The sequence below is a fragment of the Amphiura filiformis genome, chromosome 18 (genome assembly GCF_039555335.1).
Source record: "Amphiura filiformis chromosome 18, Afil_fr2py, whole genome shotgun sequence".
NCBI classification, from domain to species: Eukaryota; Metazoa; Echinodermata; class Ophiuroidea; order Amphilepidida; family Amphiuridae; genus Amphiura; species Amphiura filiformis.
In genome coordinates this window covers 26,254,700-26,272,309 of record NC_092645.1, presented here as the reverse complement: position 1 = coordinate 26,272,309, position 17,610 = coordinate 26,254,700, and the positions used below count along the sequence as shown (strand labels likewise).

Below are 17,610 nucleotides of genomic sequence, written 5' to 3'. Positions count from 1 at the left end.
CTTATCCAGGAACCAGGATCCCCTCTACAAAATTAGGGCATAAATGTGCCCACATTTTTTTCTGAAGACCCTTTCTACATTCATCAAGTACCGCGTGGCAATTCACGTTCCAACAACCTTTTGATTCTTAAAATATGTCATAGAATGAAAACTGTTAATCAAAAGTATAAAACCAACTGAATTGTGGGAAGAAATATTATGTCGGTTGGGTATAAACAAATTACCACATTGGTGTTTTCTGGCAATCTTTTGCGAATATTTTCGAAAACGTTTTTTTTGCTGGGGATAACAGTAGGGCCCAGTGGCGGCGCTACGGGGGATGCCCCCCAAATATTTTTTAACCCCCCACTTTTGAGGCAAAAACCCCAAAATCACGTAAATTTCTACTTTATGCGGCAATTTTCACCCCCTCCCCTGAAATTCATTTTTCCCCCCACCCGCAAAAAAAAAAAAATTCGTGGCGCCGCCACTGGTAGGGGCTAACAAGTTTCAGGATTTCTACCTTTATTTATCAAGATATAACAAGTAAACAATGTATTTTTGGCGATGTTTGATTTGCAATAAGGCCAATAACCTATGCTATCTCTACTTGAAGCTGACAAGTAATAAATCATGGGAATCGCTTTAATATTAAATTCCCAAGGAAAATAGTTTGCGAAGGCGTTTAGCAACCCACGATAAAAAATATTTTCCTTTCATTCCGTTTGAAATTTAAACATATTAACGGTTAAGTATTACACGTGGGCTAAATTTCTTTGCATGCATGAATTTACTATAATCTTGACCAGTAGCGTAGCCAGCGGGGGGGGGGCAGGACAAAAAAATGAAACAAAAAGTGCCCCTCTGACAAAAAATGAAAGAGAAAATCAGAAACGGCAAAGGAAAAGAAAAAATTCAGGGCCAAAATAGTGTAAAATACAAACATTTTCCGCGCTACGCGCGCACATTGTAACAGTAGGCCCCTAAAGCCCTTTTTTAGCCGGATAATGGACGAAAATAGTGTAAAATACCATTTTTTTCGCGCTACGCCCGCACATCATCCCAATAAGGCCCTTTTTGGGAAGCTCGTAGACATACAGTCTCTATGTATTGTATGATGAACTGCAATTTTTTCGTTTGCGCGCCCAAAATTTTATTTTGCCCCCCCCCCCCCTGACCAAGAAAGCTGGCTACGCCCCTGATATTGACCAGAATTTTGATCAACCTAAAATCCAGAATCTCAGATCAATTTAGGGAACAAATCAAAAGTTTGATAACGTCTTAACAAGTCCTTACGTAAGGAGGGGATCGAGAGTCAAACAGTCACAATACCTTTGTAAAATAAACTCCTGAAGGGCTGTGGTATTAACGTTTGGACAGTATTGTTTGTGGGACATGAGAGCACATTAGACATATCGAATTACATTCTAAATACGAAGAATGTCCTTCTGATGTCTATTAATTTTGATTTTTTGAAATTCGCGATATAATACACATTTTATAGCAAATGATTAAAATTTATATTTCTGATATTTAACAGTCCTCAAAGTAAACTTTATAAATCTAATGATATGTATATAATGCGTATGCAGCTGGGATGAATAGCCGACGATCAATTGAAAATTGAACTTTCGTATTTGATTTTTTTCCAAACACCAACAAATTTATGTCTTCAATATGAAAGTAAAAAAGCCCAATGTTGGGTAAACTTGTGCCCAACCGTATTAACTAACACATTTTCATCCCGCGTTTGGGTAATATGCATGCTGTACAGGCTGTATCAAAATGATTGGTACCCATTATTTACAGACAAATCTGCCACAACCAAATACAACATAAGATACATAGATTCTTGACATGAAAAGTGATAAAACTATATACATTTTGTTCATTTCAAGATCATCCAATGTTAACTGAAGAAGCAGGCTTTCCAATTCATATCAAAACTGATTGGTACCAATCATTTTGATACAGCCTGTATAAAAAAGCCTATATAAAACTGTGGTGTACCCATGCGGTAGCTGCATGCGGTCTCCAGAGTGTGGGATAAGGACCATCGTGATAATTTAGATTTGTGCTTCCCCCTGCCCCTCCTAAAACCCTGGCTATACTACCGATATAAAACACCCATGCACGCGGATTAAGAACATCGTCTCTCAGCTTTTTTTTCAAATTATTAAGTTTAGATAACCTTTTCTCACTGGATGTCTTCACGTAGCTGGTATCATCTACCTGGGCGTAACCATCTTCGTTGATATAACCCATAAATATATATAATTTCCCATCTGTGGATGAAAAAGTAACAGCAAATATGAGCAGGGCGACGCCAGAAATATTTTCTGGGGACAATAAGGGGTGGGCCGTATAAATAATGGACTCCTGATTGGCGATAAAGCCCAAGTTTGAGAGGGTAAATGCCCCCAAGCGCCAATTTAAGAACGATAGTGTCCCCATTTCCTCATTGAATGCGAAATTACGTAATTATCTAATTACTTATCTAACTATTTACTATTAGATAGTTAAAAGACCAATAATTGGAAATCTGGGTAAATTATGAACGAAAACACGTCAATTTAAGAACAATAGTATCCCATTTCCTCATTCAATGCGCAATTACCTAATTACCTATCTAATTATGTATTAGATAGTTAAAAGACCAATTATTGGAAATCTAATTTTGGCGTGGGTAACAAAGCACACCACGTCATGTTGTTGAAAATTAGTGATTAAATTAGAGCTAATTAGGTTAAAATATTTTTGTTCCAAACGTCAAGTTTGTTATATACTTTTGTATATGACGTAAAATAAAATCAGTTTGCGTAGCCCCCACTTCGGGGAGCGCCAAAAGGTAGTCTTTTGTCTTGAAGTGTGACTGATAACCCACTTGACCAAACAAAAGGGAAACATTTTGATGCAGGTGCTTACAAGCTCTTACACATGCCCTTCTCTTGATGGCCCATTGATACACATATCGTAGTGGGCGAGATGTAGTGGGCGAGATGGCCGAGTGGTTAAGGCATTGCGCTGCCGGCCGGGATATACGATCGACGAGGGTTCGAGCCTTGGGCTTGCCTTAGGTGAAAATTCTCTTCCCTCCCAAAAAGTTCCTATATGGTCAGGAATCACTTCAATTCAGTTCAGAAATTTAATCTCAGAATTTAATTGAAGAATTTCTTCTCGCCCCCATACACTGCTTATCACGTGCAGATATAGGTAGTGTATGTGCTTTGTCCGTGGTTCGGAAGTCACGTAAAGCCGTTGGTCCCGTGTACAGGAGGGCTCTCGATCATCCCTGTGCACGTAAAAGTGTCAGAGCTATTCGGAAAGAGTAGGGGATCACCCCCCGGTTCTGGTATCTGTACCCCCTTCCCCTAGGTTCCAGGGCAGTAGTAGTTGTCTGTACAGTGATAGTAATAGATTAGTTGTGTTTGTGAAAATGGTGATATAGATTATACATGCAAAAACTAAAATCGAAATTCGAAAATTACACTGCCGTTGCAGTGACGCGTGAATTGTCGAAATACACTGCCGTTGCAGTGGTGCGCCTGAAAAATAGGCGGGATTTCCTTGAATTATTATTATTATTATTATTATCCCGAGTTTAAGCGACAAGACGCTGTTGGTGCAGTAACAAGTAAATTTGAGCAAGAAATCTAATCGATATTTCTGCAGTTGCAGTTGAAGTAAATTTTTAAAATTCATTTCGCAAACTCTCTATTAACAACCTCTTTGTTTTACTAAATATCTGTTCTTGTTACTGTTGTTTGTGATGCACTTTTGTATCTAGCATAACGCGCTTTTTCCTGTTCGCGGGTTTCCAAACGTTTTCATTCCTCCAAGCAAACACTAAACGTTATGCAGCGAGCGAACGTGTCGGATTTTAAAAACATTTAAAAAAACTTGTTGCAAAACATTCTAACATAGGCCTAATATTTATTTAAGTTATGACATAACATTGCCAAAATAATTAAAAAAACAAAAACATTTATAACATTTTCCCCTTCCTTCCTTTATTTCTTTCTTACTTTTCATCTCTCTGTCTTTGTTTCAAATTTGGTTTGTTTGTTTGTTTGTTTGTTTGTGTGTGTGTGTGGGGGGGGTGTGTTTGTTTGCATACATACCGGCTTTCGCATCGTGACATTGACACGCGTCCTGTGCAACATCTCTTATAACCACCAATGGACCATTCAAATACGTAACATCGGTTGTCGTAATATTTCCCGAAACGATCATCTCTTCAACTTCCACCGCAAGCAGAGCACCAAAGCCTGGAGACAGCATCTTCTGTTTCACGTGGCCTGTTAATACTGTAAATCAAAGGTAAACACGAAGCGAGAGTTAGACTAAAAAGGAGCAAGAGTAAAAAGCTGTTAGAAAAAACATATTACGTTTCATTGATAATCGTATAAAATTCTTCTATATTTAGGACCGTGTTTTAAGGGGGAATGCGACTTTATTTAGTGGTAATTGAGGTGGGAATTTACTTGGTCGTCTATGGATGTCAATAGTTCGTAATAGGCTTGTCATTTGCCAATAGGGTTAGCTTTAGAACCTGATGAGGAATCAGTTACATATAGCTTTACACCAGACGACCTTGATCCGTCCTGCTTTCCAGGAAGTAACCTTCAACTGAGCTGAGGCAATTGGTCACCCGGGATTGGTCGCTATGTTGACGTTTAGTAACAGCAGTAACGTGTGTCACGCTGAAAACATTCTTGGCGTTGGCCATGTGGTTGAATGAGTTACTATTCACTACCTGCCCTTACCCATTCAGCTAAACGTTGGTAAAATAGAGATTTGTTTAAGGCGCTTATACCGTAATGGCAAAACTATTTTACCCACTACAGAGGTGATCGATACTTATGTATACGTACCAAAATGACTGGAACAGAAACTGTCTACAAAGTTTGGTTCTATACACAGACATCCTTCCTTTTTGTCGTCTTTATCTGGAATAGAAATCGTCAGAGAGAATAATTATTAGATGAAATAATGCTCCTCGCAATTATTTACAGTTTACACGTGCTAGAGAGGAGGAGTCGCTATAAGCTGCTATAGGCCTATAGGTGACAGTAGACTGAAATATGACCCTATGTCGTCATAATGTCGAGAAAAAAACCCACGAAAGTCGTGGACATTAACTATAATACACTTTGATCAGCTCGTAATCGGCGGGAATTGTTAGGCTCTTACCACTCTACGCCAAGGTGGACCAACATTTAGAGTGATATATATAGTTGACCTGCCTGGTCTACATTTTGCATGTTAAAGAAAGTATAAACAAATGTAGGCCTATAGGACTTTAATTAATAATGTTTGGTTCTTCTTGCGAGATTTATGTCGCACGGTTCTAAAATATCAATCCGCGATGTCACGAGGCCCGCCGATTACGAGCTGATCAAACTATAGGTCTTGTAAGTTGTATTTAAAGGGGGCACTTCGTGATCCACAGCCTCATCCCCACTTTTCTCAAAAAAGTTGAGATTTTTATATCACTGGAATACTCTGGCTACATAATGTTTATGTACAAAATATTTCTTGCAGATTAATTCGTTTAGCAAAGATATCGCGAAATTTTAATTTCGTTCTGGTGCACCAGAACGAAATTACAACACATTGTCTATGGAGCAGTGTAATACACATAATCATGCATAACTCGCAAACGCAAAATCGGAATCAACTGAAATTTTGGAAATAAGCTTTTTCGTGGATGTCTACTGAAAAATCTCATAAAAAGAGGATGCTAGGATCACGAAATACTCCTTTAACTGTATTTGCACGTTTGCGCCGAATTGGCCTTAAATGACAGAAGGTTTATAATTTCACGGGTTCGGGTTAAGAGATTTCGATTCATGCATCGCACGCATTGATTCGCTTAATGAAAGAGACGTCGATTTATCATGCGGGTGATTAGCCAATCAGGACCTCGCTTCTATATTCACGCAACACACGATAATACTAACCAACACACGTAGAAGCACACTCCTCATTGGTCTCGAAGTTATTGCCATTCTTTCCGCATCCACCAAACACAAACTGTACACAATCTCGGCTAGTTTCATCATAAGCCCATCGCACAAAGTGCGCGCGACATGGGCCGGTAACGATCGGGTGTTTGCACGAATCAACCGGTAATACCGGGCAAGCGCTGGCACATTCCGAGTAGGTGATAAACCGGTTGTCGTTGCCACCACAGCCGGTATATGTAAATGGTCGACACTGTTGGGTGGCTAAATCGTAGTACCTATCGAGAGAAAGAAAAACAATTTTAAACTCTAATCGTCTGTAGGAAAACATTCATTTTACACAATTTTCCTGTTGAATTTCGTATACAGTGACGTAACCAGCGGTGGGGCCTAGTCGAGAGCAGGAAAATGGTCAAAATTGACAGTTTTTCACAAAATATAGGCCTAACAAATGAAATTGCAATTCAAAAAGATTAGAGGTATTTAAAATGCGGGGTTTCTTTCAGTGTCATTTGACATTTTCTCTCAGTTGAACCAAGGTTCAATTCAATGAACCTTATTTTAAAATGTAAATTTTCTGGTAAAATAGTTTTCTGGAAAATTGGTTAAATCTGTTTATAGAAAATACAGTGGCAACTAAAAGAATGACACCATAGCCTAGGCCGGGCGCCTAGGCCTAACCAGTTTTTAAGCTTCAACATAATTATATGGTATCTTTCATTTGGCAGAAAATATTAAGTCCAACATCCTTATTTAAAAAAAAACCTTGATTTTCTATCAAAATGAATTAATTTAATCCCTTATTGAAAACAAACTCTTTATTATATTCACCACTTTGGGAAGTTGTCCCGTCTGAAGCAGTTTCCAGGGTCCATAGGTAGACTGCATATCTCATCATTAGGTGTATTGTTTTCACGTAATGGTGGTTTTCCTTGACCATGCTGACCTGACGGTATTAAGCCTTTGTTTGGAGGGCCTGGTGGTTTGGTTGTTGTAGGTGGGTGTTCTGATGTTGTTGGAGGTAACACTGTTGTTACTTAAAAAGAGGATAAATAAATAAGTAAGTAAATAAATAAATAAATAAATAAATAAATAAATAAATAAATAAATAAATAAATAAATAAATAAATAAATAAATAAATAAATAAATAAATAAATAAATAAATAAATAACCACACAAAAAACAAATTGACTGCATAAGTGAACGAACGAATGATTAATAAATTCGTTCAAAAGCGCTCCGAACAAAATCACAAGGCGGTTGTTGAAGGCTCTCATCCACGCCTACCCTTAACCCACCCATAGCCAAGAAAAAATATTCAATATTAAACATTTTTATTATGAACACAAGCTTACCTGTGAATTGCACTTGATATCTGGCGGTAATAAACGCCCCCGATGTTTTCACCATACACGTGTAAATACCCAGCTCTTTGTCTGACACTCCACTTATTGTGAGATAATGGCCATCATCAGAAACTACAGAATCAAACAAATAAATAAAAAAAAAAATAATAAATAAACCTTTTTTGCTTTTAAGCAAATAAATATATTTAAAAATATGTTATTTGTTCCGGATTTCTCAAATAAAAAAACGAAATGCGGTAAATTTGCTCCAAACAATTTTGCGCGCTAATTATTTTTTTTTGGCATCCCAATAGAGACCTTTTTTTGAAGCTTGACGACTTTCTAAAAAGAAACCGATATATGTATAGATCCCACCGATAATACCGGGTCAAATGCATCTGAGAAATAGTTTTCGTTGTTCCCTTTAAGTATTTATTTACCCCCCAAAGAAATTTGTTAGCTGGCTACGCCCCTGTTCACCCCACACCATTACATTTGTACATTCATTGAATGACCTTTGAAAAAGGGGGGGATTTTTTTTCTGAAGCCCCCCCCCCTCGAGGCACCACCACTGCCCCACACCCTCGGACCGCTTGCTGTGACAGAGAAAGGATTTCATGGTAGATCCTTCATGTAATTATTTCGTGTAAGCTAATCCTAACCCTAACCCTAATTCTAACCCTAAACTAACCCTAACCCTATCCCTAATTTCGTGTATAATTACATGAAGGAGTAACCGATTTCATGCATAGACCTACCTGCCAATTTGTCTTTATGATTTCCCGGACTCATTAATTTTGGTTCCCCATTCCGATGGTACAACCAAATATATGTAGGCGTCTGTGTAAGACTGATGGCATCGCAAAATAACCTCGCATCTTCACCTTCGTTGATTTGTACTACTTGGAATTCAGGCACTGCTAATTGCAGACCTGTGAACTCTAAAAGAGAAAATGTGAAATTAATTTTATTTTGCATTTTAATTCTGTGTATCCGCGGGTATTAAATCATGCTCCTCGGAAATTACGCAAAATATGGGGTGATTTCTGCTGAAGAAGTGCGATTCGCGAATATGATGACACTCATGGTTTATTATGAAAATTATTTTTATAGCTTTCATTAACATTGTTGACGTTGTTCAGTCACACACTTATCACACACTTATTAAGATAATTGAAGGTTAGGCCTAAGTGTATTGCTACAATTATTATTATCATTGCTTGATATCAAGACGTGAGTGATTTCTCATAATCATCAAAACAATGCATAATCTTGCATCATTGATATCATACATTCTTGGGCCAAACTTTGGTGTTCAGTGCCATATATAGACAGGAAGCTATTACGTTCCTGCTCACAACTCACATACCATAACTTTGGCCCAATCAGAGTGAGTTCATCTCCTACATTTACTAATTTATTATTATGCTGTATCAAACCGTAGTTTGGAGATCTGTCGAGTAACATAAATTTACTTCTACAACTTTACAACTGATTCTTTCATTATCTCTTGTTCGAAATTCTTATTTTGAGAAACAAAAATGCGTTTCTGTCAAAAAATGGCTGGCTATCTTTAAAATGTCGTTGGCGTTTTAGCCAAAAACGGGTCATTGTTAAAGGGCAAAAAAAAATCACGAAATCGCTAATTGTTTTCCTTTGAACATTGTTGAAAAGTTCGCGAATGAGATACTTTACGAACACTCTTAGAAAAAAAGGTGTCCTGTATAGAACGTATTTGTTCTTCAACATTGCAAGAACTCCAAAATAGTCTTTTCAGAACCCCTTTCCGGTTAAAAATGTTAATATATCTGGCCTTTGCATATTCCTCTCGGATTTGTGTTATTACTATCCTCTATACCATGCGATAGGCAACATTAAACTGGCAAATTCTCTTCAAAATAAGCCTTAAAATTGCGTACCCCATTGCTTGTATTTGCAAAGTAGTATACAGTCAGTAAAATAGTTCGGTAACCTTAATTGTTTTCTATTGTTGTTGTTTTTTGTTGTTGTTGTTGATGTTGTTGTTGTTTTGTGGGTTTTTTGCCATATTTCAAAACGAGCTCACTGCAACACATTCATATGGTGGATAGATTATAAATGCCTATACTATGTCTAATAATCAGGATATCAGTGTTAAAAAGGCATACGTCTTGATTAACATACCTTCTCTTATTTGTTCTGGAGTAGTCGCTTCTGAAGTAGACATTTTCTCTGTTGTGGCAGCAATTATTTCAGTTGTTAGTTTAATGTTGACTTCATCAATAAATTTCACGTCTTCTATCTCGATTATTTTAGTAACAGTTTCAAATACGTCTAATGTGTCTAATCCTTCGGTGGCCTTTTCTATAATTAGCATTAAATTGAAATGGAAATACGCATATAAATGATAAATAGTTTAGTTCGCAATTCTACATTTTTGGAGTACTGCTATATAACTTTGTAAAGCCCGATCCTGACTCCACATCACAGCGCGATGCGATGCTGCGATGCTATAAAAACTGTAATCTGAGCCAGGTTTTTACGAGCTCATCAGCGGTGAAAATTCTCATCGCGCGGTGGAAATTTTGGTCCGCGAAAAAGTTGAACAATGGTACATAACTTTTGGTTCAACTTTTTCGCATCGCGCTGCGATATCGCAGCCGTGCATGCTTCTGATTGGCTGCTGGAAAATCAAGGTCGGTAGAATGACCTTAAAATGAGATGCAGACCCCACATGTTTTTAAAACATCGCGCGATGAAATTAAAATGTACATTTTAATTTCATCGCGAGATGCTGTGAAATTTGAAAAGCATCGCAGCATCGCATCGCGCTGCGAAGTGGAGTCAGGATCGGGCATAATAATGATAAACGAAAAAGTAATGCGTGATACAAATAAACACAAGACAATGGTAACCTTGTAAACACACATTGGGAAAATCCCGGGGACAAATTCAGAAGAAAAAAAAACTTAACTGGAAGGTTGGGAAAATCTAACTAAAAGGATGATTCTTTTTTCATTCACGCTGACCGTGAAAAATAACTTTGTGCAAAAGTTTGTGAAAATTTGACATTTTGAACCTTATATTGCTTCAAAAATGTCAAAGTTGGTCAAAATACGCGCCAGATATCGACCCAATTTTACAACGCTGCTGCACTTTCTGATGTTTATCCAACGTTGGTTAACCGATAATTAGCCCAACATTAAGGCTGTTGTCGAGTACTTTCATTGTCGAGAATCGTCAAATCTCAAGATCTGACGTCGACAAAGTTGTCGACAAAGCAATACCTCAATAAAGTCAAAATATTTCTTTATTTACATCAAAATACTACCCATAACCAATACACGTATAGCATCAGAATATTGAGATCGTAATGGAAAGATAATCTGCACCACTTGTGAATGAAAATAGCAAACGGGTGCAGTTATTTCATGGTAAATAATGGCGATGTTAAGCTTATCTGTAATATTTTAATGTCATTTTTTCAACAAGATCCATACTTGTCGACAATCGGGGAAATAGCTTTGTCGACAATATTGCTGACAACAGCCTTGTCGACAACAGCCCTACCCAACATTGGCAGAGCAACATTGGCTAAACGTCGGTTCAACATCAAGAAGTGACGCTGACGGTGTCGACCATTTAACCAACGTAATAGCACAACGTTCTTGCTGACTGGTTAGACCTATACCCACAAAGCTTACATTTATCCTCGATCGACTTTCTTAGGCAAAGAAACTAAACCAAACGAACAATATATCCACCAACCTTGGCATTCATCTTCAACGATATGTCTCTTCCTCTTGCATGCTTTGAAGTCCAATTTACATCTATTGTCATAATATCTACCGTCGCTGCCACATATTGGTTGATACACTTGAGGACATTCTGCGTTGCACTCACAAACGCCACGGCCGAGTTCATTCACTCGACAGATTTCTCCCTGGCCTGTACAGGTCACGCTTGCGCAGGGATCTGGAAAATATAATGAAATTATGTTAAGAAATCGGATAGCAACGTTTGCACAGTATTCTTTGTGGGATCTGAGAGCACATCAAACATTCCGAATTGGATTCTGAATTCTAATATCAAATAATTCTTCTTTAAAAAAAAATCGCGATATAATACACATTGTATGGCAAAATATTAAAGATTAATACTTTACAAAAATATTATTGATATTTTGAAGTCCTCGATGCAAACTTTACAAATCTAAAGGTATGTAGGCTATGAAGCTGGGAGGAAAATATTATATGTCATGCATTATTACCGGCCGTACACGTTCGCCTAATGGCACTACATGTATGGGCTCCCTTGACATAACTGGAATTTTAGACACAAACTAAAAGTGCCCTCCCATAAATATTCCACCAGGGAACATACCTTTAATTCTTGTTGGGATTTTTAGAGGAGCAAGCTCTCTATATTTGTAGGCCTACATGAAATTTACCCTAAGACAAAGGTGCCCAGGTGCGCCAATAGGCGAACGTTTACGGTATGTCTGTCACCTTTGTCTGTTGGTAGCCTATGTTTTTTCCTTACCTTCAACAAATGGTTCAGTGCACATCGTCCCTCCACATATATTAGGACAACATTTCTGTGGTTTGGGGCAATCCAAATCGAAGGTGCACGTCACCCCACAAATATCATTGCTGAGGAATTTCTTGTCTCCTAGATCAACTTGGCAAGCTCCTGGCCGAAATAAATTTTCTGCAGAAGAAAGATGAAATAAATAAAATTAACATTTTTGTTTGTATGTGGGTACTTTGTACATCACCGTAATACACATTATGCAAGGCGTGCTCAGAAACAATAGACATGATTTTTTTTCGCACATCAGCATGGTATACCTGCTACGGGAACGCCCGGGCTTGAACGCCATACGTCAATTTGACGTTACACGTTCGCAATCACATACCATGTCCAGTGCGAAAAAGCTATCAATCTAGGTCTAAGTCCTATAAGATTGCTTGTTTATAACAAATTCTAGAAAAACACAGCATGAATTTTTGAGATTAAAAAAAATCATCATGTTTTCCAAGTGAAACACAGCTGAATTAAATACTTTTGGTTGGTTCTAATTGACCAATGAAAGTCAAATTTTGATATTTGGCTAAATCTTGGAAATAAGGGCCAAAACATGCGTTATTGTGGCGCTTTTTTTTCGTTTTGTTTGTGTGGGTGTGTGTGTGTGTGCGGCTGCGACAATCAAGAGCTATGCAAACTTATTTTTTAATCTTTTTCCAAAACCAATTATCAAAAATAACGTCAAATATCAAAATTATGAGCTAATTCTTAGCCGATACTAAAGACTAGTCTAAAAAATTTGTGACTACGATTATTGTAAAAAAAAATTACAAAATTGTTTGTTTTTGGCTCATTTGACCTCAAATTGCAAAAATATTAAAATATGACCTTTATTGCCATTTGGAACTAATCAAAGGATTAGGACTTAACCGTTTGATTTGGCAAAACAGGGTAATGTTTTTTAATTCCATTTAAAACAGTTTTAGATCTTGTGACCGCTTGACTACCAAAAGTGTTTAAAAATATTTAGGGTTGAAAAAAAAGTTGAATGTTGTTAGATTAAAACTATTGTGTAGTTTCCGATTTTGCAACTTAGAGCCTTCTATTTCATGTCCTTAATTGTTTTTGCCCAATTTTGATATAAAATTGGATCGATTGAGCCCATATTTATTGGTCGAGCTATGAGTTTTAAAATATTGGACGAGACATAGTCGAGTCCAATATTTTAAAACTCATAGCGAGACCAATAAATATTGGGCGTAAAGCATCCAATTTTATCATTATTATGTGTTGGATCCAATATTTTCACACACTTGGATCCATAAAAACATAATAATGACGCAAAATGGACACTTTTGCTTTGGCCTTTTTTGGATGACCAAAAGCTTCACAGAAGAGTGAAAATTACTGACACCAAAATAATTTTAATTCTTCGTTATTTTCATGCCTGTATAAACAAAGACATGTATGTCATTATTATCTCAGATTGAAAACCTCATTCGTTGAAATCGGCCAAGAAATAAAGGTATGGTGATCCAAAATCCGAAGATGCAAATTCAAAAGTCGCAGATTGGTAATTTGGATGGTCATGTCCCCCAGCAAACACAAAACGTTTTCGACATCATTCGCAAAAGGTTAAAAAAGGTTGTCAGAAAACGTTTAAATGTCGGGTTATATAAAGGGTATATTAAAACGTTTTCATAACCTTAAAAAACATTTTTTGATAATCTACTGCTCAGCAAACAAAAATGTTTGACAGAAAACGTTTAAATGTCGGGTTATATAAAGGATATAAAAACATTTTAATAACATTCCAAAAACATTCTTGAAAACTTGATACAAAACATTCTAAACAAAATGTTATTTTGGGGTTGAACAAATATTTACAAAAAATGTTTGCCCAAAATATTTTCAATAACGTTTTAAAAACGTTTTCATGACCTTTATGTAACCCGACATTTAAATGTTATTAAAAGGTTTTGAAATAAACATTTTAAGAACATTTCTGTGTTTGCTGGGTTCAAATATTTTAACATAATGTTATTTAAAAGTATTGACACAATATTTGGCAAAAATGTTTGCCAAACTAGTTTACAATATAACATGTTTTGAAAACATTAAAAAAAATGTTGTAGTGTGTTTTTATACAAAACATTTTAAAACGTTATCATGATCTTTATATAACCCGACATTTTAATGTTATTAAAACGTTTTTACCTAAACCAAAAGCCAAAATATAACTTATCTAAAACGTTTTTAAAACGTTTTTGTGTTTGCTGTGTGATTTGTATGCCAAGCGCCGGACGTTTCATTGATTAGAACATTAATATGCATCTTTTGATTTCGTTAGTTTTCAATCACCGTTTATTCTCAACCGATTTAAAAAATGAGGTCTTTTAGTTTAAGGGTATGTATTGGCGGCTGTTTTAATGTTGACATATTTGTCTTTGTGTAGGATATGGTAATGGCACTTTACTTCTTTTGCTGTTTGTATTATAGGGCACGTGTTACATTACGAGTAAATATAAAAATCATCAATAAATATTTTCTGATTAATGTTACTATTAATTACGGTATGTTACGGTGTACCACGAGGGACATGAAAACTTCAATCAGGTTTTTGCAAACTTCAATCAGTTTTTGCAAACTTCAATCAGTTTTTGCAAACTTCAATCAGTCTTTGCAAACTTCAATCAGTCTTTGCAAACTTCAAACACTTTTCGCAAACTTCAATCAGTTTTTGCTACGTACAAAATAGTTATGATACTATCTGCTAAATATATTATCATGCAACGTGTATTTTATTTAGGCCTGCATGTAGGCCTATATAATGACAGAATTACCACAATAACATAATGCCCTATCCCTTAATTTGCTATGAGAAGCATTATTCATACATGTAATATTTTGACAGTTTAGTGTTACGATTTGCCTTCAGGTAATTCACTTGACTAAACAATTAGATTTGAGAAGTATGCGGTATTATATTATACCTTTAGGAAAAGAGTTTTCCACGATCTCTGACTAATTCCACAAAAACTTTGCTATAAGGAATTAATCGTGCGTATATGTTGTAAATAAAAGACCTATTGGTGGATGACGAAACACGTAGATGGTAAACGTGCATTGTGTCAGTTAATAATATATTTTATTCCTATATCTTTGTTTTATTAAGGGGGTACTACACCCCTGTCCAATTTTGTGCCTATTTTTGCATTTTTCTCAAATATTATAGCACATTGGTGACAAGTAAGATATGTATATTACAACTACTGTACTGAAAATTCAGCAACTCAAAGCAAGTAGTTATTGATTTATTGATCAAATATTGGTTTTCCCTCATTTTTGATTGTAACTCCACAACTGTTGTCTGTGCTGAAATAAAATTTCCAGTGCAGTAGTTGTAGCCCTTGCCCCTATAATATACATATCTTACTTGTCCCCAATGCGCTATAATTTTTGAGAAAAATGCAAAAATGGGCACACATTTGGGCAGGGGTGTAGTACCCCCTTAATACGCCAGATTTTGCTCCCATTATCTAAATGCAAAAATAACAAAGCATTTAGGCCTAGGCCTATACTTTAACAAACATGAATGAATATCTTGCGATCAGTTAAAATAGGGGCCTATATCTTGGCAGATATTTCATTTAAAGAATCTGAAACCCATGCTTTAAAATGTGTGTTTACTTCTCTTTTAAACTACATTGTATATGTAAACAGTTTATATTTATGCCTTGAAATTGAAGTGTATAGGCCTAATGTAGATAGCACAGGACCTAACAAATTGTATTGCCCCTAGAGCTTCAAATCCAGGGTCGGTGGGTCGGTCGGTTTACATTTTCACAACATTTTTGTGTATTTTGTACCAAATATGAAAAGTCAAATAAAAAAAAAAAAAAAAAAACCAAAAAAAAAAAACCAACACCACATGATCACCAACAACAACAAGAAAACGTCAGTGACTCTTTTTTCCGATTTTCGGTCTCCAGTATTATACTGGAGATAGGCATATGTACGCTCTCAAGCGTTCGTATGCTTTTGCTGGTATTTCCGTCATATGAAATATTCAGAAATAATAAATTATACAAAAATAGAGAACTTTCACATTTTAATCCGTTTGGACATGCGCTATAGGGCTATCGTAGAAAAACCTAGCAAAAATGGCCTAGCCGGGGGGGGGGGTAGGGGGGGTCTCGATGCCAAGGAAAACACTGAATATTGACATTATGTTAACATACCTTTTCCAATGCTGTCAACATCTTGAGATCGTGACATCTTCGGAGCAGCTTCGATATCGACGAGGAGTCCGCCAAGGAGAGATAATACGAGCACGTATGATGCCATTTTGTGTTGATGAACTAGTGGTATCCTTTAAGTTCAAACGGATAAAGCTTTAATAACAATTCTACTTGCTACAGCTGTTGTGTGTATTCCAATTACCAGCAAAGGAATATAAAACGGCCTGCGACAACACTACAAAAAGTATATGCAACTTAGTCTTACGTCAGATCCAACTCATAAAATGTCAGGACACATAGGGTTATATCCAATGCAAATTGGTACGAAATTTCGAATACCCTTTCATAAATTTTCATCCGAATTTTTAGCGATGAATGGTCCACAAACTTCTTTTCCAGTCATATTTCTTCAAGTTCAAATCCACGATAGACTGAATATGTAGCGGTCGGTCAAGCGGTTTACAATAGCAAATAAACTATTTTAGTAAAATCCACGGACAAGGCCTAGTTGCATCCGTTATCGAGTCCAATTACTACCGGTATGACTGAATACCGGAAACGTGCTTGCCATTCAAAGTTATGGGAGAATAGTAGGCGACGCTTTTGCAGATTGAAATTGGCTACTTATCTAATGCTTATAAACGCACTGTTGGCAGAGAGGTGGTGGGTAGTGTAAGAGATTATTTCCGGAATTGCCACTTCCGAATTTGAAGTGGGCGGGTATTTGCAACTCTTTCCAGCTACTCTTTTGTCACTCGCCCATTGTTAACTCATTAGTCATGCTGGTGTTAATGAACATCGTTAAAGAGATCACTTGATTCAATGGTGTCAAAAAGTTTATTTGTCTTTGTTTGTTTAAGTTAACTTTTTCGCTTGACTGCTCTCTATTATAGGACATTGCTATGGAAAATGTAAATACACAGGCACTGGCTATACCGTCAACAAATGGATGTGATATTACTGTCTGTTCAATTAGCTTAGATTCTTGTTTTTTTAAGATATTTGAAAAAATAAAAAATGTGGTCAAAGTCATCAAAGAAAAGTGTTCGCACAGCCTTAGATCCAACGTGATTTATACTTTTCAAATTCCAAAGTTCATTTTGAAACCCCATTTCTTTTCAATTTTGCCTCATTTTAGACAGTTACTTGGGTCCACCAAAAAGGTTGGCGACCTTTCCACAAATCGAGTGGCACGGTCCATTCTCAACTTAGAGCATAGACCCTATCGAAATTAACAAAAATAATCGTTCCACCAAGAGGCCTATGATACAATAAAAGGTTTTTGTGGCGCCCTCTACGGAGGCGCGCCACAATATAGGCATGACTTTGTGAAAAGCTTCTAATTTCACTCTTGCTAGATTGACTGATTGAATTTTTATGGAATTTGTCAAATTTAAACTGACTTCACCTGCCCATATAGCCTTATTAGCCTGAAACTAAGGTAGGCCTATATTAGTCTGATGGCGCTACTGGTGATAAGATAGGGACCGGTCACAAACACTTCTAACAGGAGGGCCTGATGAAAAACGCAAAATTCAACTATTTCTTCAAGGCCCCCTTTCGGACTATTT

General features: G+C 36.6%; 1 protein-coding gene across 3 annotated transcripts; it reads right to left on the bottom strand.

Moving 5' to 3' along the window:
* Nucleotides 1–392: 392 nt before the first annotated feature.
* On the bottom strand, nt 393–16,603 carry LOC140140051 (WAP, Kazal, immunoglobulin, Kunitz and NTR domain-containing protein 1-like). 3 transcript variants are annotated; one of them, XM_072161863.1, is made up of 11 exons: nt 16,040–16,603; nt 11,814–11,981; nt 11,040–11,246; nt 9,456–9,635; nt 8,051–8,233; nt 7,302–7,424; nt 6,777–6,972; nt 5,943–6,223; nt 4,854–4,928; nt 4,101–4,286; nt 394–2,264 (listed from the first exon to the last, which is right to left on the bottom strand). In XM_072161863.1, the coding sequence occupies exons 1-11, from the start codon at nt 16,143–16,145 to the stop codon at nt 1,969–1,971; spliced, it is 2,001 nt and encodes a 666-aa protein (XP_072017964.1). In that variant the 5' UTR covers nt 16,146–16,603; the 3' UTR covers nt 394–1,968. The 3 variants fall into 3 exon arrangements, with proteins under 3 accessions (XP_072017967.1, XP_072017964.1, XP_072017963.1); XM_072161862.1 differs by having other exon boundaries at nt 396–2,264; nt 6,777–6,981; XM_072161866.1 differs by lacking the exon at nt 9,456–9,635 and having other exon boundaries at nt 393–2,264; nt 6,777–6,981.
* Between the last annotated feature and the right edge of the window lie 1,007 nt (nt 16,604–17,610).

Bases quoted from the DNA above. Each gene is read 5' to 3' on its own strand.
- LOC140140051 (XM_072161862.1), bottom strand. From the start codon at position 16,145: ATGGCATCATACGTGCTCGTATTATCTCTCCTTGGCGGACTCCTCGTC. The intron at 11,982-16,039 runs GTATGTTAACAT...TTTCTTCTGCAG, and splicing joins TGTTGACAGCATTGGAAAAG to AAAATTTATTTCGGCCAGGA. The intron at 6,224-6,776 runs GTGAATATAATA...TTCTCTCGATAG, and splicing joins CGGGACAACTTCCCAAAGTG to GTACTACGATTTAGCCACCC.